At 51.7% G+C, this 21,364-nt stretch overlaps 1 protein-coding gene and 1 long non-coding RNA gene across 2 annotated transcripts in view; one reads left to right on the top strand and one right to left on the bottom strand.

Annotated features, from left to right (window-relative positions):
• Trabd2b (TraB domain containing 2B) overlaps window positions 1-12,209 on the top strand; it is a 219,840-nt gene extending 207,631 nt beyond the window's left edge. Inside the window, exon 7 of the mRNA XM_021732952.3 lies at window positions 6,814-12,209. Coding sequence (XP_021588627.2) covers window positions 6,814-7,018 — 205 coding nt within the window. The 3' untranslated portion in view covers window positions 7,019-12,209. The remainder of the gene's footprint in view (window positions 1-6,813) is intronic.
• Window positions 1-21,364, bottom strand: part of LOC144368047 (uncharacterized) — a 40,908-nt gene that overhangs the window by 15,649 nt on the left and 3,895 nt on the right. The gene's annotated exons all lie outside the window — the stretch shown is intronic.

Genomic DNA, 21,364 nt, shown 5'->3' with positions numbered 1-21,364 from the left:
TACCTATCTGAGGTAAAGGCATCACTGTAGCTATATTTATTGCAACATATGGGCCACCCCTGTGTAATCAGGAGCCAGGGCAGAGAGCTGCAGGGAGTGCCTTTCTTCCGTGGTGGGCAGGGTTTTGTATGCTGCCAAGAAGGCAGGGGCAAGAGAAAGAGCTGGCAGCCATTAAGAGTTCCAATTAGGCTGGGCATTCATGTCCACAATCCAGGGTGACCAGGAGTCCCGCCAGAGGTGGGTCCAACCCATGAGGTGACAGAGGGCTGGGCTGTCAGCTCCAGCCATGGGCCCCCAGCCCCTAACCACGTCTGAAAGGTAAATGTGGGCAAATGACTCCAAACGGTTTCCTTTTCACAACATGTCCATCTGAAACACAGAGCCTGGTTTCACAAGAAAAATAGCTTTTCTTTGGCAAGAGGGAGCCTCTTCTCTATCCCAACAGGTAAATTGTGGTTGGCCAACTTTCCTCCATCTGGTCAGGTTGGAGAAGGAAGTTTCCACCAAAGGGCAGCCTGTTTGTTAAATTTCTCACTGCTTCTTGTGGGTAAGCGGGGCCTGAGCTCCCCCAAGAGGCCCAGTGCAGGGCACAGGCTCCATACCTTCCAGGGATCCCCAAATTTCCAAGAAGAAGCAGAGGAGAGCTGATACACACTTGTAGCCCTTTGATCAAATCATTTTCTTTGGAGCTTTAATTTATTCAGTTTTCTCATTTTCTTTCCCCCCAGTGCTCTCTGTCAACTCTCCCTGCTCATCTTCCTCCCAGGATCCTGCAGCAGGGTCCTAATGGGTCCCCTGGCCCCAGGCCTCGCCCTCCTGCATTGTTCTTGCTCCGTTGGAGCTCCTGCAGGGTTCCCACTGCCAGGAAAACTTGCCCAGTTATAGGAGCCTCGCCTTTCCTGCCTCCCCAGCTGCCTCTCTTCCCCCAGGTACTGTCAGGTCCAACCCCCGTGGGCCATGTAAAGGCCCCAGTGCACCAGGCCCAGCCCTTCACCCTGTTGTACTTGCTTCCCTCTCTGCTCCGGGTGAGGTGCAAGTGGCCTTTGTGGAGCTCCCACTCTGCCAGGTGCTGACATCCATCATGGTCTACTTCTGCCAAGAGTCACAGAAGGCAGGCCAGTTTCACAAGCAAGGAAACAGATGTAGCCAATCAGGGAACTTCCTTCAGACCATACAGAAAGTCACAGAGAGGCAGAACCTGAATCCGGGTCTGTCCAACACTAAGGGTCACATTCATCACCCACTGCCATGGAGTGTCCTTCCCATCCTTGCCTGGCTGAGCTCGCCCTTCCTCCCCCAGCACCCTGGTGGCAGCTCTTGTCCTGGTACCATTGCCACAGGTTCCTTACTTGTATTTCTAGGCCAGGGGGCCCTGGGGACCAGATCTGATTTGGACGGCTCTGGGTCACCTGAGGCCTTGCTGGGTGTTTGCTGAGTGTATCATGAACACGAGGAGCCAGGGGTGTGGGCTGTAAGTGCCTGGCCGGAACGCCACCTGGAGCAAGCTAGCTTCCCCTCGCCCCTCATTACCCAAGATGTAAACACAGTAGAGGAAGTTTAGAGAAGCAGCAGCCCGTGGCAGGATGATTTATGGGTATCCATGGAAAGGGCCAAGAGTGTGTCCGCAGATGGCTGCATGGCAACAGAGCTTTCTCTGGGATCCTCGGCCTCTGAGAGCCAGAGGTGGGCAGCAGGGTGGGGTGTGACCAGGGCAAGCCAAGGTAGAGGCCATTCCCAAGCCATGTGAGCCCTCTGGAAACCCTTCCACGTCTTCTTCTATGCAATTAGGGCCTTGGCTGGTCTTTGGAGGTCATGCCAGCTCTATTCTCCAAGTCTCTATTCTCTGTATCTCCGAGCACACAGATACCTATGCACACATAGGAGCATATATCGGGGTGGAGGATTGTATCAATAAGGGAACAGAGTGGCTGACCCACTCTGTAGAGAAGAGGACACCTTCTGAGCGCTGGGCAGGGCCAAGGCAAGACTGCCCAAAGGGAGCATCAGTAAGTGATGGAGGCAGAGGCTTGGCAAGTGCCATCAAGCAAGTGCAGAGGGTGCAGGACACATAGGAGCCAGGTCCATTGCCCTCTGGGCTTCAGTTTCCCCTGAAGTTTGAGCAGATGGACAAAGCCCTCAAAGAGAGGAGGAAGCACAGTGTTCTTATCCTGGGGGGCTCTTCACACCTCCTGTCGGCCTGCCCCTCCTGCCCAAGTTCTTGGGCTCTGGTTTTTCCTAACACAAGCAGATCTTTTTCTGGGATGGTCCGAGTCTCCATGTGAGCCTAAGATCCTATGTAATTTAGAGGTGGAAGATGCCCCCTAAGACGTGAGAAACAGAATCACCAAATGAATAAACGTACAAATTCTTCCCCACCCTGCATCTGCTCTGGGGTTTAGACATCAAGTGAGATGATGCCCATAGGCACTGAGCTGACCTCAGACCAGCAATAACCAGCGGTGCCACTGGGCCAGCTGCCTCTAATGTTGATCCTTTGACTTACAAGTCTCTGGTCCGGGATCCCCGGCTCTCCCCAGTTGCTGCCTGAAATGCTGTAGCATGTCTTAGACTAAAAGCTTTAATTAAATGAGCCACCGAGAGAGTGCTGTGAACTCCCCCCAGGCTCTCAGGGACATTTTCGGCACATACCGGTTTCCCAGTCTTGTGGTTAGTGTTGCTGGGGGACAGGGACAGATGGATCCTCGGTATGGTATCACTGAAAGAGCCCTTGAGCCTCAGCTCCTAAGTAAACCTCTTTTCTCTGAGCCCCAGTTTTTCATCTCAGGGACGGACAGGCCCTTCCAGCTATGGTCTGCTATGAAGCTGTTTGAAAACATGCCAGTCCACAGGCTAAAGGAGGAATGAAGGTGTTCCCAGCATAAGAGACTATGCAGAAAAGGTGTGAAGCTGGCAGGACCCAGATGCCAGGAAATGGAGCTGCAGGCACACTGGACACATTGGGTCTCTGCCTAGGTCTTCTTGCTTGGCCAGAGAGGCAGAAGCCCAAACCAGAACCACAATGGGGTCTCTTCCTCAGGTGGCAGGTCTCCCATCACCCAGGCCCTGTATGCCCCAAAGCTGGTCTTCCTTACATCTCCATGAAGCTTTCTAAGGAGCTCCCCAGGCATAGGCACCAGGCCCTTGTATCAGCAAGGAATCCAAGGCAAGAGTTGCCCAGCGCCTCGCCCCAGATGGCTCTCAGAGACCTCTAGTGCTGAAGTTTGCCTCTGCTCCAGGGACCCCTTTGGAGGAGACTCGGGTCAACAGCCGACATTGTCTCTGCTTTTCTGTGCTCCCGCCCCGGGCTTCTGCCTAAGGTCATCCTTCTGGTTTTTATCATTGGAGAATGTTTTAAAGATCCCGGGTTCCTGCTCCTTCATTGTATAGACAGGAAGGCTGAGCCTGAGGACAGCGCCTGCCCAAGTCACACAGCAAGACAGGAACACAGCCCAGGCCAGCGCGGGGCTTCTACCTTCCACCCTGGCCGAGGGACTCTTTCCATTCCAGGGGCCCTGTCTACCCAGAGCAGACCTGCCTTTGGTGCCAGGCATCTGTGGAGCCTGGGAATGCTCAGAGTGTTTGCTTTGGCCCCAAGGCCGCTTTGCCATGAGAGAGTTTTCCCCAGCATGAGCCTGGGGGTGGCGGGCAGGGATCTGGACGGGGTGGGGTGCGGGGATGGACTGAGTTTTGTGAACACAGTGGGCTGGGGAAGTGAGGTAGGGGCATTTGGAGGGGCTCATCCCCCTCCCCAGTCCCACCTCATTTCCCTGGGACTCCTTCCAAGCAATAAAAACCCCACTCAGGCTCCAAGGGGGAGTTTTCAAAGTGTGAAAGAAAATGCCTTCGGGCGCCTGGTGAGACTAGTTCTCATAACTCCTACTTGGTTTTTGCCTTCCGTCCGGGGCCAGCCTGGGTCCCGGCTCCAACTGCCTCCCAGGGCACACCAGCCCGCTGCCTAGAGCCAGCTCTCTGAGCCTCCCCGCTGTTCAGGCTGGAACAACAGGGCAGCAGCTAGGAAGGAATTTTTATGGACTCTGTGTTGTGTGTGTTTTTTGGTTTTAGTTTTTCTTTTCATTGGAAAAGAAAGGAAGGCGAGGGGCTGAGTGAATGGCCCTGCCAGACACAGACACTGGTCCCTCCAGGAGCTGAGGCCTTACAGGGCCTCAGTTGACCCTGGCAGTCTCCACCCAGGGCTGTGCGAGGTCTCAGCAAGAAGACAGCACTTCCCCAGGCTGTGCATCGTGTGCTGGCTCACACCTCAGGCAGGGACAGTGCCTTGGCAGCTTGGGCTGGAGGGGACAGACGACCCCTGCACATCCTATCTTTTGTAGGAAGCCTCATCTCCTTCAACCTCAGTTTCCTCATCCTGGAAGTGGGAATTTAAAAGAACGTGATGCAGGTGGTTGCTTCGAGCACACCGTCTGCCGGCACATAGCGTGGCTCATCAATAAGAGATGTCATTGGTGGTGGAGACATAGGCACAAATAGAACACTGCCCTTAAATTAGCCCCCACCATCTGCCGCTGCCTGGCTACCAGGCATTATCCTAAGACACATCAAAACCCATTCAAACCTCAGATAATATGTCTCTACCACTCACTGAGTTCAATGGGAGGTGCACAAGGTTTTGTGGAACCTTAACTCTGCCAGATGGCATCGAGGGATACAGGACAGATCAAAGAAGTCCTCCAGGGAAGAGGCAGGCCTTTGAAGGTGAATGGGACAATGACAGTAAGGCAGAGAGTGTGACTGAAGAGGCACTGTGTAGGGAAACTGTGAAAGGTGAAGTCACCCTCATGGGAATAGATCGTGATGGGTCTCTGGTGGCGAGAAGCCAGCTCCCACAGGAGGCAAGGCACACTGGATTCCGAGAGTTACAAGGAGCATTGGAAGCCATTGGCCCACCCAATTCCACAGGCACACTTTGCAGGAAAGCTGTGCCTCTGTCCTCTGGGTGGGACAAGGTTTTGCTCTCTCCTCTCACGATAGCTCCTCTGGGACTTTCCAAAGACCAAGGTTCTGGTACATCCCATCTGTAGGCTCCAGATTGGAAAGAGACCTTGAGCAAGACTGAGCATGAGGGCGGCATGGGGAGGGAGAGCCAGGGAGGGTAAGGACCCTTTCCTGTCCTGAGATCCAGAAGGCCTGGACTGGTACCCAAAAGCCATTTGGATTCCCACTCTCAAGCTGAGGTGTCATCCTGAACCTATATGGAGACAGGGGAGTGCTTGCTGACCCCTAGGTTTCCTGGAGGCTGGGTCTGAGCTGTGTGGGAGGCTCTCAGCCAGGATGGGGCTCTGCTGGGGATTATTCCAGGGTTTGCCATGGTCTTAATGACCCAGCCCAAAGAAACATAGGCCAGGGGTACCCCCAGATGACAGCAGCCTGTCAGGGATGGAGGCAGACATCAGGAAGAAGGCAGTGACCCACATGGAAGAGGCTACCCATGCACAGAACCTGTGCAAACTGCCCTGCCTCACATCTACCAGCCTGCCCCATAGGCTGCCCAGGGAGGGGTGAGCCTCCTAGCTGCCCACCTGCTAATAACTGCCTAAGTACACAGGGTAACGGTGGCCCCTACCTCCTAGTGCCATCCTGCATACAAAGGTTAAGATATGGCCAGTGCTTCACACAGGAGCAGGGCCCTGTGGGTACTTGCCTCAACTACTAGGTATGCCCTCCCCATGAGCAAATCTTCCTGGCTGCAATGTCCCCACTCCCTCAAGACCTTCCTGGTTGAACACAGCCTCTCTGTGCTCCTGCTGCACACAGGCCCTGCCTTCCCCCTCTGGGTGTGATGGGGTTTGTGGGTTCCTTTGTTCTCATCTTCACCCAGCTCCCTGTAAGCAGGTTTGATCATTGCTTGGGGCCCGTTCCTTCATCGCAGTGCCTGCTCCTCTTCTCCACTGATCTATCAGACTTCTCCCCTGTGGTCTCTTTGTCATCCTCTGTCATTGCCTCCTCTCCTCCCCGTCCCTACCTTTCCCTCTGTTTTCATCCATTTCCCATCTGTCTCTTTCCTGGTCCTGAGCTCCACTGGGCCCCGCCTACCCCCTCCAGCTTCCCAAGGCCCCCATGGGCTGGGCTCAGCCTGCAGAGTCCTCCTGCCTGTCTCCCCTTGTTTCCCTGTCTCCCTCCCTGTTTCCCTCCTCCTCTGCCACACAGGCTTTCATGAGGCGAGAATCTCACTGGTTTACCTCTGAAAATGGTCTCTGTTTTCATAAGTTCATGGAGGATGGCACCTGTCACTCTGTGCTGTGCAAAGTGAGCTGGGCCTCGTGCCCCATGGTCATGCCACCCCACTTTCCCCTGTGGCTTGGCCATCAGGTAGCCTCTCTGAGCCTCAGTTTCCTAAAGTGCTGAAAAGGAGACCCATTTTGAAGGTTTTGCTTCGAGAACCAGAAACATGGCTTTTAAAGTGCCCGGCTAAGGGGTGTTTGACAGATGGTGGTGTAGTGATGTGCACAATAAAAACGGTAGCGTGCTTCATTTTCTGTCTCTCAGCAGCTGGGAGGGGAAGCAGCAGGAGGCAGGGGCACCTATGGCCTGGTGTGGGGGCTCAGTACTTCATGTACCCCAGAGCTGTCTCCTTCCTAGCACTGTACCTCTTTCTGCCTGGGACCCAGTCCTGTGAACGGTGATAGGTGATCTGACCTGACACCTGACACAGGAGAGTGGGACTTCCAGAGCTCACCTGGGCAGCTCATCTTCCCTCTCCACGCCCCTGTTTCCTTCCCCCTTTTAATCTAGTCCAGTCCAAGCCCCAGGGCGAGGCTCTGATGGTCACTCTACTGTGTGTTTCCTCCCTTCCAGCACCACCGCCTCGCCACCCCTGCTGCCCCTCCAGCCCACCCCCAGCTCTGGGACCGCCAAGACCCCCTTCCAGCTCTCGGACCAGCCCCAGCAGCAGGATCCAGCAGGGCCCGCCAGCAGCTCAGCGCCCACCCTGGGCCTCCTCCCCATCCTCACCGCCACCGTGGTGGCCCCCTTCCTGCTGCACAACCTGGGGCCCTCCTGACTTCCGCCACCCCATGCAGAAGCCAGAGAAACAACACGAGGGTCCTCGGCCACACCCCACCGCTCTGGGGCAGTCCAGTCGGGACCCATTAGAACACTAGAGCTTTATTTTACCCAAGTTACATCTTCTTTTTTGTAGAAGGTCTTAATTTCCCATAGTGCTATGGGGCTCTTTTGTAAAATATGTGTCCATATTAAAAGAGAAAAATGTATTTATTCTACCGATAAAACTATTTTTATGTGGCCTATGTTATAACTCCTGAATTAGCCCCAACATCATCAACTCAAGGGTGGGGATCCCCAGTTGTCAAGACATCTGTGACCTCGTGTGGACCGTGGCTGTCAACCGGCTTGCTCCTGGATGGCAGAAGCCTCCTGACTCTAGCTTGGCTTCTCCCACTGCGGGAGCTCCGAGGGTGGGGCAAGCAAATAGGCTTAGCTTTTGTGAAGCTGGATTTGGGGAGCCGGAAGTGTGAATGCTGGCCATCCTTCCCTCCCCTGGATGCATCCCGGGGCCTGGAAGACACATTGAGAAAAAGAATGCTGCTATTTTAAAACCCCTGAGCGTCTGTGAACTGGCCCTCCAGACCTCTCGGTGAGTATTTCAACCAAAGTGCAGGGGTGCAGAGGGAGGCGTTCCCAGTGCCACAGAGCAGATGCCACAGTGAGATCCAAAGGGAGCGAGTTGGGGCTGCCCAAGGTCGGGATGCCAATGGGAGAGCAAAACACGGGTCTCCGGGCCTCTGTCTGGCACTGTTGTTCCAGCTTGGGTTAAAGAAGGGCTGTTGAAGACTCGGCTCAGTAAAACCAACTGGGCTTAAAGAAAGAAATGGGTATAGAAGGCAATTTCAGGGACAGGGATCTAGGGGTCACCTGTTATGATAATGACAATGGTGATGGAGCTGCCATTTGTCCAAATCCTACAGCATGGCGGGCACTTGGCACATTCACTTCATCACGGATCCTCATGCCAGTGCTGAGATGTGATGATTTCCATTTCACAGATGAGAAAACTGAGCCCCACCCCCAAAGAGGTGAAGGAACTTGGGCAAGGTCACCCAACTCTAGATCTGTGTGACACAAAAGTGATTCTTGTCTTGCCGTCCATGTTCTCTCTGCCCAGGGAAGCTCTAAAGGAGGCAGAGCTCACCAAACTGGGACATGCCCAAGGTACAACCCTTCCCATGACAGCCGAGTGACCATTTGACTAGTTATTCCTATTGGTCTCTATGACCTAAGAGCTTAGGCAACAGCATGTGCTACGTGTCCTATGCCCCGACTTGTCAAATCTTGGAGCCAAGGAGAGACTTTCCTGCCAAACCAGAGGCTGGAAGTGGGGTACAACCAGGAGGGCCCTGAAAGACAGAGCAGCGATGTGGGGACAGGCAGGCAGCTGAGACTAAGACAGACTTAGCCAACCCCTCTGTACCCAAGGTGGTGGCTCAAGAGACAGAGAACCCAGGTAGGCTGACTCTGAGCCCTGACCTCTCAGCTGATCTGGGGCTCACTAATTATATTCAGAGTCCTAGATCTTGCAAAAGGGGGGAAGAAAAAAAAACTCTCACTTGATAAATCATAATAATAGTAAGAGCAATAATGAGGCCCAGAGGAGGGCGACACTTTTCCAAGGCAACACAGCTAGACAGGCCTACTGACTCCAGCCCAGTGCTACTCAGCTTCTCTATATATAGTTTTCCTGGCAGACTTGGAGGTATCTGATTGGCCCCAGTGTCATTAGGCCCAGTTTGACATCTGTCTCTGTTCTGAGGCAGCAAAATTTGGGACCACTTGTTGGATGGCCAGAGGTTTCGCTGACATCCTGGCAGGCAACTGAATTCTTTCTAGCTCAGTCCCAGCGGACGAGTTTGAGCCTGAGACCTGGCAGGAGCTAGGATCTCTGCTTCAGAGAGTCCATCCCAGCCCCATGGGCACCAAGCTCTAAACTGAACTTGACCTCAGCCAGGACTGGAGTCAGTTTATGTTTGGCAAAAAAAAAAAAAATGTGACTTCCTATTTCTGAGCAGGAAAGGGCTTAGCTGACTTATAAAGCAGACTCAGAAGTTGGACATCAAACGGATCGTGCAGAGCGCTATTGGGATGAGATAAGTGTAAAGGAATTAGAAACACACAGGCCAGATTCCCCTCTGTTTGGGGCAGAGAATGGCATGAGATGATGGAGATTGAGCTTGAGGTTAATTAAAGATGAAGCATTTGGGGAAACAGTCCAGGCACCTGACTGTGCCCAGATCTGTGCCAGGAACAGGGCCAAAAAGGTGAATTAACGCAGCATGTAATTACAGAGCACATGCAGGGCCCAGCTCACAGCATTTGGGGCTGAATGTAACCACCCTTCCTCGTCTGCAGAGACTCACTATCAAGATGGGAAGGGCAGCCCCATCCAGCTGGTGCTCTGCTGGCTCCTGACTTCAGGTCCATTCAGCCCTCATCTTTCCAGTTCCTTCCACTGGACCAGAGGGCGATTTCAAACTCTCCCTCAACCAGTCATGTGTTTATAAAAAGGCGAATGTAGACTACAGATTAGGTAGACATGTGCCAGAGGAGAGCCAGGGCCAATGTGGGTCAGACATCCAGAGTTAGAGTTCATGGGTCCCCAAGGCCACCAAACCGAACCTGATGACTATGTCACCTGAGACCTGGAGCTCATAAACAGGAATCTGCATGGCTGGGGCACTTGAATTCTCTCATCCTGTGCCACAGAACTACTATTCTATAAGCAGCCACCTTTGGAACGTTCTATTCCCCTAGCCTATAAAATGCCCTATTCCTCTGAGATCTTTGTGTGTATTTCTTGGGCACCTTGAAGCAAGCAGGAAAGATGAAGACCTGAGATCCAGAAGATTAAGGGTAGGCAGGGTAGGGTTAGGGTATGCTAATGGTGTCACCTATCTCTCAAGAAAGATGATGGAATGGCTAGGAGCTCTCTGGGGAAGGTCACAGAGGCCATTTCTTCTGATCATCCTCTGGTGGCTGGTCTGATGCACCAAGAACCAGGTGAAGAACCCCATCATCCATGGTGGATATGTAAGAATCAGACTGCCAGGGAGTGGCAAAGGGCGGCCCAGGGACACTCCAACCCCAAGGGTCAAAGATCTGGAGTCTATAATGAGTGGAACCCTGTGCTGCCTGTGTGCAAATCTATCCTTACAATGAAAGACCCAGAGCATATTTTCCTACATGGAATGCTGGCCTCTATCACTGACCTCATCTTGACATGGACCAACCTGGGATCTCAGGCCCCTTGTCCTAAAGGCCCAGGCTCCAGCCCCGTGCCACTGTCACAAAAGATCCCAAAGTGGAGGTAAAAGTTTCCTTTACCAAGAGGCAAGTCTATTGAAAGCAGAATGAAGGAGAAGAGTTCCACCCAGGGATTAAATCTTTGGGGGCATCCTTTGTGGCCGAGAACAGAAATCGGGGCTGGTGATAGTTGTTGAAGTGACTATGAGGTAAGAGACAGAGTCCTCCATCGGTTCTTCTAGACCCTCCATGATCTGGTCCTGCTGACCTTGCTGGCCACCTCTCATGTCTCCCATAATGGAATCTCTCATCTCTCACCTCTCATTTCTCCCAGATGGAATTGTATTTGTCACTTCTAGAATAAACAGGATGTTTGACATCTGCTACTCCCTGGACCTGGAAACTCCCTTCTCTTCCCCCTAACAGCTCCTCCTGTGAGGATCAACCCAGATAGCCCCCTCCTCCAGGAAGCCCCCTCTGATGGCTTTGTGCTTTCACAGCATCTGTCACGTACCCACTTCCATGTCTTGTGACTGTCATTGTGAATTGGTTCCTCTATGAGACTGAAAGTGACTAGTAGCAGGCAGGGGTCCCATGAATTGAACCCTCTGGCACAAAGGTGGTTCTCAGCAGATGCAGAGAGAGGCAAAGAGAGAGGGGAGGAAGCAGAGAGAGATGAATGAAGGTAGGAAAGAAGGAGAACTTCCACCAAGCCCAAGCTGGTGGAGGATGGTGCCCTGAGGGGGCAGTTTCCTGTCAGTGGAGGTGTTCGGTCCCCACTGACGGGAGACGTGGTAGGCGAGTTGAGGTCTTGGCACAGGACTGGTGTAGATGACATGGAGGGTGCCTCTTTGCTCAGTAAGGCTCAGGTTCTTTGAACAGTGTTATTTTTACAAAAATTCATCTCTGCAGCCAAAAATAGCACTCCAGCTGGCTGTCTAAACCAGTAGGGTTCAGGACTCAGTCCAGCCTCCCCCTCGCCCCAATCCCATTCTACAACTGCCCAGCCAGGGCCCCATGAACGGGCAAGGTTGCCTGCTGCCCTGGGCATGGGAACCTCTGGAAGGGGTCGGGGGCTGGACTGGAACCCAGGCCCTCAGGCCCAGCCCAGAGCTCCTTCTCTTCCCGCCCCCAACCCTGGAAGGGAAGAGAAGGTTCCCAAGAACTTACTGGTCCCTACCTGACCCTTTCCAAGGAGTATCAGCTGTCCACAGCCTTTCTTCAAAGGCAAACTGGGCTTTTCCTCTCCAGAGGTGCTCTGGGTACCCCTTCGACTTGCTGGTGACCTTGGGCAAGTCCCTGCCCCTCCCTGAGCCTCCATTTCCTCATCTGTCACATGGAGATCTTGCTTTCTGGGACTGGAATGGGGATCCATGAAAGTGAAGCTCAGCTCCTTCAGGCTCCAGGCTGAGCTGTCTCCCAGGAACCATGACTCCCGCACAGGGGTAGGGGATGTAGCAGACAAGAAAGACCACAGAGTAGCAGGCCTCACAGGCCCCTTCCACCTCAAGTCTTGCTGTAGGGAAAATGGGTTTTGAACAGGATCCAAGTCTAAGGTGTCTCCCATGAGTGGCCAAAGACAAATAGCTCTCAGACTCCTTGGGTCCCTGGTGGCTGGGGTGGGCAGGGGCCAACTCTTGGTCAAAGGTGGCTATAGCCCCAAAGAGGAGAGGCTGGAGCCCCTGCCCCTTCCTGAGCCCACAGAGACTGCCCATGGCCCCCCAGTTTGCCTCGCCATGCCCTGCGGGCTTCAGTCCTTGATGTATTTGGAAGGTGCTCACAATGTTCTTTGACCACCTCTTCCCTCGCCGCTGTGAATTGTCATGGAGAGTTCTTTAAGAGTATAATAGAAGACAAAGAAAGATGCTATTAATGTTATTTTGCCAAAAAAATATTTTTGTAGCATAATATATTAATAAAAGACATTATGAACTCAACGGCTTGGAGTTTCTGTGTGCTGAGGGCTCCCTCCCTCCTCCTGTCAGGCACCTCTGGACAATTGCTTTGCAACAGGGCCTGAGGCACCATGTGGAAGACTACAGTGAGCTCACTTTCCACACTCAGGCTCTAGCAGGAGCTGAGAGGGTGGTCTGAGCAGGGCCCTGTGAATTGAGAGGCTCATATCAAGGAGGCACAGGTAATACTGTGGCCAAAGGGAGTCGCCCACAGGTGCAGAGCAGGAGGCGCTTGGGTGTGTTAAGCACAGGTGGAACATGCTGGTCACGGGTCACCATGAGGTTCCCTTACACCAGCTTTCTCACGCACCAAGACTGGTGACTGTTCCTTACCAATCCTGCCTACCTCTTTCCATCCCATGGCTCCACACTGGCCCAGGCCCTCATCAGGACTATTGCCACCTACATCTCTGTCCCCTCCACTCTACTCTCTTCCCTGCAGCCACAAAAATAGCCACTTCTCTCCCTGCCTTGGAAATTTTTCAATGTCTCCCTGGTTATTTTTGATAAAGGTCAACAATACTGTTGACAAAGGCCTTTGGGATCTGGTCCCTGACCATGTCTCCAACATGGAAATCGTTTCTCAACAGTTCCTCTCCCAGTGCTCTCCAAGTTCATCCCATCCTCCCCACCACCTGGCTTGGCGCATGCTGCTCCCTGCAGGTCCCACACACTCGGTTTCAGTGATACCCTCTCTGCTCCGTACAGCCTCCCTCTGTCCCCCTGCTGAGTTGGCACTCCTCCAGTGTTCCCACAGCACCCTGTCCTTGCAGATTGTTTGAGAGGCTCTGCCCCTGTTTGCCTTCCTCTTGGCTCCCTGGGCTAGGACCATGGCTGGGCATCTCTGTGTGAGTCAGCCCTGAGCACACCAGTTTATATCTTCCATGGAGATTACTGTACACAGTGGGTGCTCATAGAAGAATGATGGAGTCAGTGCAGAAGGAAAGTTAGAAGAGGAGGGAAGGTTTCAGATAAGATACATGGAGCCCTGTATATCACAGGCCAGCACAGCTTACCATGGAGGGTCAGCTGGCTGGGATAGGTGACCAGCTGCAGTTCTACCAGGGAGAGAAGTTTAAAGTGGACCCCTGTTTCCAAAACCCCAGACGACTTTACCAGAGGCCATTCGTGGGACATGGTTATTGAGTTCTGCCAGCTACTACTAAAAGCAACAGGGACTACATGCAGTGGCCCTGTTTCTAGAAAAGGTATTAATAATGCAATTGTTTAGTATTTACTATGTATCAAAGTTCTGAGCATTTAATTCTAGAATAATTTAAATCTCAAAGCTGCTATTCCTTATCTTCCTTTTACAGATGAAATAGCTGCATACAGAGAGTTTAAGTAAAAGCTATGATCACACAGCTTGTAAACGCTGGAGCCAGGACAGAAACCCAAGTAGTCAAGGTCCAAGCAGATTCTTCACTTTTAACCAGCAATTTTGTGCCACTGTACATGAGCTGTAGCTATGGGGTGGAAGGCATCAGCACCCACATTTCACAGGCCAATGGGTGAATTAGGATGCAGTTGAGGCCCAACATACTGAGCTATGCCCAGGTCCCACCCAGCTATTGGATGGAGCTCCAGAAAAAAAATCCCTGCCCTGCTCCCCATGACCCTTGAAGGTCTTCAGGGGTGACATCCATGGGGAGGATGCCTGATGTGGCCAGAACCCTAATGCACTGCCCCTCCACACCAGCTGCTCCCCCCATGGAAGCTCCTGCCATCACCTGCCAGGAGCTCAGTGCAGAAGCCACCTCCCAACCTTCCTTGGGAACCATAATCCTCAGTTCAAGAACTACCTGGAGAAGAAGCCATGGCTATGAATGGGGTCTTGGATACCATTCAGGCAATGAAATGGGTGACTGAAGGGACAAGGGACTCCTCCAAGCCTCTGATATATGGCTTTCCACATGGCAGCAGACGACAAGAAGGGCCACCCCCGTGTTTGTGCCTATTACCCTGGAGGGCTTGCCCCTCTGCCCAAGAAGTCCTGCCCTCTGACTCTGAGGTCACTAGAGTTGGGGGGCTGCCTTCATCAGGGCTTGAGGTCAGAAGGAAAACCAGTCTCCCATCTCCAAGCAGATGGAGGGAAGATACTGTATCTGACTTGTAAGAGGAATTCTAGTATTTCGTTCCTGAAAAGGAGAGCAGGAGAAAGGTGAAATCAACAGACAGAAGAAAGACAGGCTTTTATTATTATTATTATTATTATTATTATTATTATTATTATTATTCCAAATACCTGAGATAAGTCAATTTATAAAGAGAAAAGGTTTATTTGGGCTCAAAGTTTGGGAGATTTCAGTCCATGGCTGATTGCCTGGGGCCTATGCCTTTGATCCATTCCACAGCTTTGGGCCTGCAGCAGGACCACACAGCACAGTAGAAGCACATGGCAGAGCAGAACTGCTCATCTTATGGCTGGAAATCAGAAAGGAAGAAACCCTGGCCCACATCTCTTTGGTGGCACACTGCCAGGGACCTGACCATCTCCCACCAGCCACGTCTTCAAGTTTCTACCACCTCCCATAGAACCACACTGGGGACTAAGTCTTTTTTTTATATATATATTTTTTAGTTATACATGGACAGAATATCTTTATTTTGTTTGTTTATTTTTATGTGGTGCTGAGGATCGAACCCAGGGCCTCACATGTGCAAGGCTTTGCACTCTGCCACTGAGCCACAACCCCAGCCCAAGGGGACTAAGTCTTTAACGACGGGTTTTGAAGGACACACCACAAACCAAAGCAAAAGGTGAGGAGCTGGGAAGATGGAGAGAAAGTGAGGGAGGTGGCACTACCTCTCCTTGGCGAAGAGGAAAATTGCAAATAGCTGTGTCCACCACTGCCACCAGCATCCTAACCCCAAATGCCAGCCAGTCTGCAGCAGGTCTCCATTGCTGGTGAAGAACTGAAACAGGGCACCATGGAAAGGGCCTAGATTCACATCCAGGCGGGCATGGGGAGGCTGAGGCAGCAAGCTCAGTGTCACAGAGTGTTGGGCCCCAGCTGAGAAGTTGGGTGTCTAGGACAACCTTGACCAGGTACTTTGGAGTCAGAATGCCCTGGCCATATCTGGGCTGTGGGTGGATGGAAATAATATGCTTGGACCTACCAGCCTGGCTCCGTGACTGAGGGAGATGGGAGCCCCAGGGATCTGGGAGCCAGGCAACAAACTCTCTACCTCCTCACACCTCCCAGGGCTGACATTGCAGGACAGAAATCAGGCTGCATGGGGCTGGGCCAGGCACAGACTGTGGCTTCAGCTGCTGCTCGCCCAGCCAGGGAGTCCGGCGATCACCATTGGGCTGGCCAGCATTAATGGTATTGTAAAATAAAATTATTTTCAGAAAATTTTCAGAAAAATCATTTTTTATATTGATTGGTTCTGGACTTTAAAAACGGTTCCTGTGGTTTTTTGGGTTTTTTTTTTTCTTTCTTATTTTTCATTTCTTTCTTCAGTGACCAAAAAAAAAAAGAGGGATCAAATTTCTAACCTGAAGATTCAAGTTCCCAGGAAGGAAGGGCTGGGGGTTCAAGGGCTTCCCGGATGCCTCTTCCTGGTTTTCATTCCCATCCTCTCCACTGGGACTCAGGGAGAATGGAAACAGGCCAAGAAGAACGGTGACAAAGGGGTGGGAGAAGAGAAATGCAGAAAGAGAAAGGAAAATACATGGCAAGATGGATGGAGTGAGTAAGGACAGAGAAGAAAGACAAAGAGCAGAGACAGTCCAGAGAAGAGGGGGTGTAGGTGGAAGGGGCCCCGGGTGGGAAAGACAGAGAAACACAGATGAGAGAAAGTCCGAGCAGAGACAGGACTGACTGGAGTCTCAGCAGGAGCCAAGAGATCTGGCCTCAGATTCACAGAGCAGGTGGGACCAGGGACCTGGCCCCAGGTAGTGGGCCACTGGAGACCGCTCCTTCCAGAGGGCAGCCGCCTCCTCCAAGGGAGACCTGAAAACACAGATGGCTTCCAGGACTGGCCAGGAGGCCCCCATTCAGGAGGGCAGCTCCTCCTTCTCCATCCCTACCCAAAGGTCCTCCGGGTTTGGTCAAGACCTCGGGCTGGCCATCAGGAGCCCAGGGGCCTAGGCTTGAGCTTGTCCCCAGGTCATCTCTTTCCCTTTCCCTTTCTCAGCCCCATTTTCCTCCCCACTATAGGGGAGATCATAAAAAACCCTTCTGGCCCAGGAGGAGGAAGGGGAGGAAGAAGGGGGTTTTAATGAGATAGTCCATATAAAAGGGACTTGGAAACCAAGGGCTGCAGCATGAGTTAGCCATTGCCACAGCTACTCCTGAAGGCAGCAGAGACCAAGAACGCTGGCGGAGGGTCATGAGGCAGCCAGGGGAGCTGGAGGCCTCCACATGTTTCTCAATGCAGGGTGCAGGGCTCCCCGGGGCAGCTGAGGGGATACAACAGAGCAGGGCTGCACTCAGGAGCCAGGGGTCAAGGCTCTGGGCCATGGCCCTACAGGCAGAGGGAAACCACGGACAGGTTTAAGACAGAAGAGTGGCATAATGTAGAGTCAAACCTGATTCCCTGGGGCCAAGCATGTCCTCCCACTGAGCCTCAGTTTTCCCACCAATAAAATGGGAAAGGAAACCCAGCCACACAGAGTTACCATGAGGACTTAGAGTAAATAGATGTGCCTCATAGAACCCAAGTACTTGGAGTCCTTTGCTGTTGCTGGTGGTAAGGAGGAGGAAGAGGAGGAGGGAGGAGTGGGTTTACTGAGGCTCCATGTCCCAGACCTGATCCATGAATGACCATGAAATCACATAGTCTCTCATGGGCTGTGAGCAATAGAAAGTTGGGTGGTCCATTTTTAGCATATAGTATTTAGCCATAGTTGGGTTACGAGGTCCAATTGTAGCCACGTGTGAAGATCCAGTTGTAACCATTTTAACTATAGTGCTTCCCTTTGCCCTCCCCAATTTTAATATTAGCAGATCCCAGCAGATTGTAACCCCACGCTCCTCCTATCAGAGTAAGGGGCAGTGTGGTGTTAGGGATAAAAACAGACAGACTGCCCACCCAGGCTGCTTGCTTGCCAGGTTGGGTAGCATGCCCTTCTGCCCAAGCCAAGTGTGCCTTGCTGAGCTACTTCCCAGCGGCACCTCCGGATTTCTAACAGGGGAGTGGGACTGGCAGACCATTGGCCACACTCCTGAGAGCCCCTGAGAGGAATGGACCAAGTCCCCTCCCCTACATGCCTGTAGCCCACCTTAGCCACACCCACAGATAGAGAAGCTAGAAACTAGAAGGCTCCCTGGCCACAGCAGGAATTTGGACCTGGAAGATGGTACTGATTTTCCTGCCATCTGAAGCTGCCACCAGGGGGCAGCGCTGCTCAGACCATGATTTCCGGTTCTAAACAGATGACCTGAAAGGAGGAGGGGCTAGAATGTTGGGGGGGGGCATGACACAGCCTTGGCTGATCCTGCTTATTGCAGTGAAGGGGTCCCCCAAGAGGCCTGCTCACCCAAGGCCTCTTGGTGGGTTGGAGGGGGAGGCAGAGCCCAGGGTTTCCTGACTCCCAGGCTCCTCTACTGGCCTCAAAGTATCATGGCTCACCCAGCTACAGAGCACTGGACTCAACAGTACAGTGCATCTTATCTTCAAAACCTTCAGCTCCTTCGCACCTGAGCCTGTGGAGTAAGAAGCCCTGTGCTGAGAACTAGGCACATATCTTTATGTTCAAAAAAATTCATTCATTTTACACAGAATCATTCAGAGCCTGCCCTGTACCCCCAACTAGAGAAATACATCCCACTGTTCTCCCAGAGCCTGCAGCTTAGTGGGGAAGGCAGATACCAAGTAGCAACAGTAAAAGACTTGATGGTTAGCCACACACCCTTCCTGGAGGAGTAGAATTAATATGGAAGTTACTAGCTCCTCCACCTTCCTTCCCATTGCTACTTCTCAGGCCCTCTGCAGTTGGCACAGCCAATATTTCCAAGTACATGTCCCTTTTCTCCCCAAACCATGATCCAGCCACACAGAATGATTAGGGTTCCCTGAACATCCTGGCCATTTCCCAGCTCCTCCTCTCAGTCCCTGCTGTCCCTTCTATAGCTACTTGCCCATCCCCACCCCCCATTCTCACCTGAAATTTTTCTTCCTGTTCTTCAAGGCCTAGTTTAATTTGTACCTCCTCCAGAAGCGGCTCTGGTCCCCTGAGCCTCACACTTCACACTTCTTCTAAGTGCCAGGCTTTGTATCCATCCAGTCTTAGATTATGACATCCATATGTCTTACTACTGTTTTTTTTTTTTAAGGTGAAGCCCATAGTATAGACAGAGCCCAAGTCTTGCTCATTTTTGCATTGCCTAAGTGGGGATCTTTAGAGTACAGGACATGTGATTCATGTTTGTTTCACTGATTTTTTAACTCTGAAGACAAAGCACCATGAAGTTTAGTATTAAATCATGTTCACCAAAAGCAAAACTAAAAGAAAGGCAAACCTCTAGGTACAACGCAGGACCAAGCCTTCCCTCCTCTATGCACAGCCTTTAGGAGGAGAGGTCCAAATCAGTGTATTTCAACCAGGGTAGCGTCACCACCCACAAATGGGAGGATTTTGGATTTTCATGCAGTTGTTTGGGCGGCAGGGGCTGTGGCCTTGAGCCAGGAGATACTTGGTGACCTTCAAAAAGTCCCACATGGAGAACTATCCTCCATCTTGCACAATTTTTGCATGTCCTGCCAAACATTCTGAGAGTAGGAAGATCCATCTGTAATTATCTGAGCTGAGAACTTAAATCCATTTTATATAAACACCAAGTATTTGTTTGCAAAGTTTCAATATACTCGGACTCCAACAGGAATGCAATCACTCTGTATAACTTTCACCAAGAGCAGCTCAGCATTTCTGGGCCCACCTTACTGACAACACTACCTGTGGATCTGAGATATAAAAGCAACACACACCTATTCCCCTCGCAGGTTAGCTGTCACTTTTATCATGATTCAATAGACAGGTACAAGTTTTGACTACCTCGTGTAGTATTGGGCACAATAGTATTTTGTAGTATTTTGACTACCTGCAAGTGGTATTGGGCACAAGTGCTGAAACACTACTCATTATTTTAAGCTAACTTTCCTTTTATGTCTTTGTCCTTATAGTTAAGGCATTAAATTAATTTTTTAAATTCATTATGTAAGGTGTGTTAGATTATTGATACATTTTATTTCCGTATGGAAAGGAGCATTCTAAAATATTTGTACTAATATGGGACATTGGGTCTGAAAGAGTAGAAAGTCATTGTTTTGGCTATTTCTCTCAGCTATGAGAAATGAGAAGTTCTGAGCTGTGGTCCAGTCCCTGGGACCTGGAATAAAAGTACATTTGCCCTGTTTCTAGCCCAGCCTTTGCTGCATGGTTTTCCTAAAGAGGGTAACCATTTTTGAAGGAGAGGGAGGTAGCCTGATACCCTGCAAAGGGCCGCAGCCTCGGCCCAAGATCTGCTTTGACTACTTGCTGGAGATTTTTCCTTGGGCATGTCACCTGACCCTCAGCCCTAGTGGCTTCATCTGGGAAATGGGGACAGAGGTGATTGCATTTATAGATTTGGAATGACCATCAGCTCAGACAGCCGACCTGGAATGCTTCATATTTGTTAAATCATCATCAACAAGTGTCATCAGGTTCTTGAAAGAGGCAAGAAGCACTTGAATCTCCACAATCCCGGCCTTCACCCAGGGGTCTAAGTGGGTAAGTGCAAGGTTATGGTTCATTCAAACATGGTCCCAGTCCTGTTCCACCACTGATTTCCCAATTATTATCAGGTGAATGTCACTTTCTTACTGAGACTCGTTTTCTCCACGGGGAAAAAACGCAGGAGTTGGAGCAGACATGGACAGGATGGGTAATTGGGAGCCACCCAAGAGAACCCCAAATAAGTGGGTAGGTAGACTGTGGTGGACGTGTGAATGACAGGGGAGGGGTGGAGAGATGTGCTAGAGGAAGTGTCTGGGGCCTGGCAAAGTATGTTAGGGAGTGGCCTTAGGTACATGGCACTGAGGGAAGAAGTGAGTCCAGCAGACCAGACTGTGAATCTTGGATTTGATCAATGACTGGCATTTTATTCAGAGGATGGAAAAGTCTGGTCTCTCTGGGACACCGAGGCTCCTAAGGAATGTAGGGGGTGGCAGCAGAGCCAGAGAATTGAGGAGGCCTGGAGGGCTGAGCCAACTCTCCCAGCGGGTCCAGGCCCGCCTGCCAGAACAGGGAAAGGAAACAAACACAAGCTGAACGGAGCAGGAGCAGGAACAGGCACGAAGGCCCCGCCAAAGGACCCTGCTTCTCCACACTTGGCCACGCACCCTCGTGGGCTGCCACCCCCACCCCCTGCCACATGCCTGGTCCCACATTTCACGGGGACTCAGGCCAGCAAGAAGAGGTGCTCTGCCTGCAGAGGTTTATGCTCCGTGAGGCCGCTCCCTCCTGCCCAGAGAAAGCAGCTCAGCCTGCTGCTTTGGCTCCCATATCACACTTCCCTTTCAGCTTTTGAATTTCAAAGCAAACCTGAGGCTGACTGCAAACAGATGGATGGGGTCATAAAAATCCCCAAGCAGGGAGCAGAGAGGCTCGTGGCTGTTAAAGAGAGCTGCTTGGAAGAATGCATCCTTGCGCCCATGCTGGGTTCTTGTCTCTCTGGCCCCTCCCTGCTAGCTCTTTGCAAAGCGAATGCACCCTGCGGGCCTTTCTCCTCTTCCTCTCTCCAAATTCTACCAGGCCTTCAAGGCTCAGTCCTTGCCCAGATTTTCCAGGAAGCTTTTTGTGACTTCCTTTCCCAGAGCATAACCTCTAGTATCCAGTCACCAGACTCTCTCTCCTTGGAGCTGCTGAAGTATTAACTTCCTGGACCCCTTCGTGGGTATTGACCACATATATATATTGCTTTTGTGGGAGAAGCAGGTGTTTTACATGTCTTACCTCTCAAGATAAATTCTAGGCTTAAGATCATAAAACACCTTTCCTTTTTGACTAATCAGTGCCGATACCAATCGATGTTGAATCAATGCCATAATGCTAATTAGATGAAAAATGAAACCGAAGGGCCAGGACATGGAGGTGTACACCTTGGTACTCAGGAGGCTGAGGCAGAGGGATGAAAAGTTCAAGGCCA

This window comes from Ictidomys tridecemlineatus, chromosome 11 (genome assembly GCF_052094955.1).
Source record: "Ictidomys tridecemlineatus isolate mIctTri1 chromosome 11, mIctTri1.hap1, whole genome shotgun sequence".
In the NCBI taxonomy this organism is placed as follows: domain Eukaryota; kingdom Metazoa; phylum Chordata; class Mammalia; order Rodentia; family Sciuridae; genus Ictidomys; species Ictidomys tridecemlineatus.
This window is presented reverse-complemented; position numbering and strand designations above follow the sequence as displayed.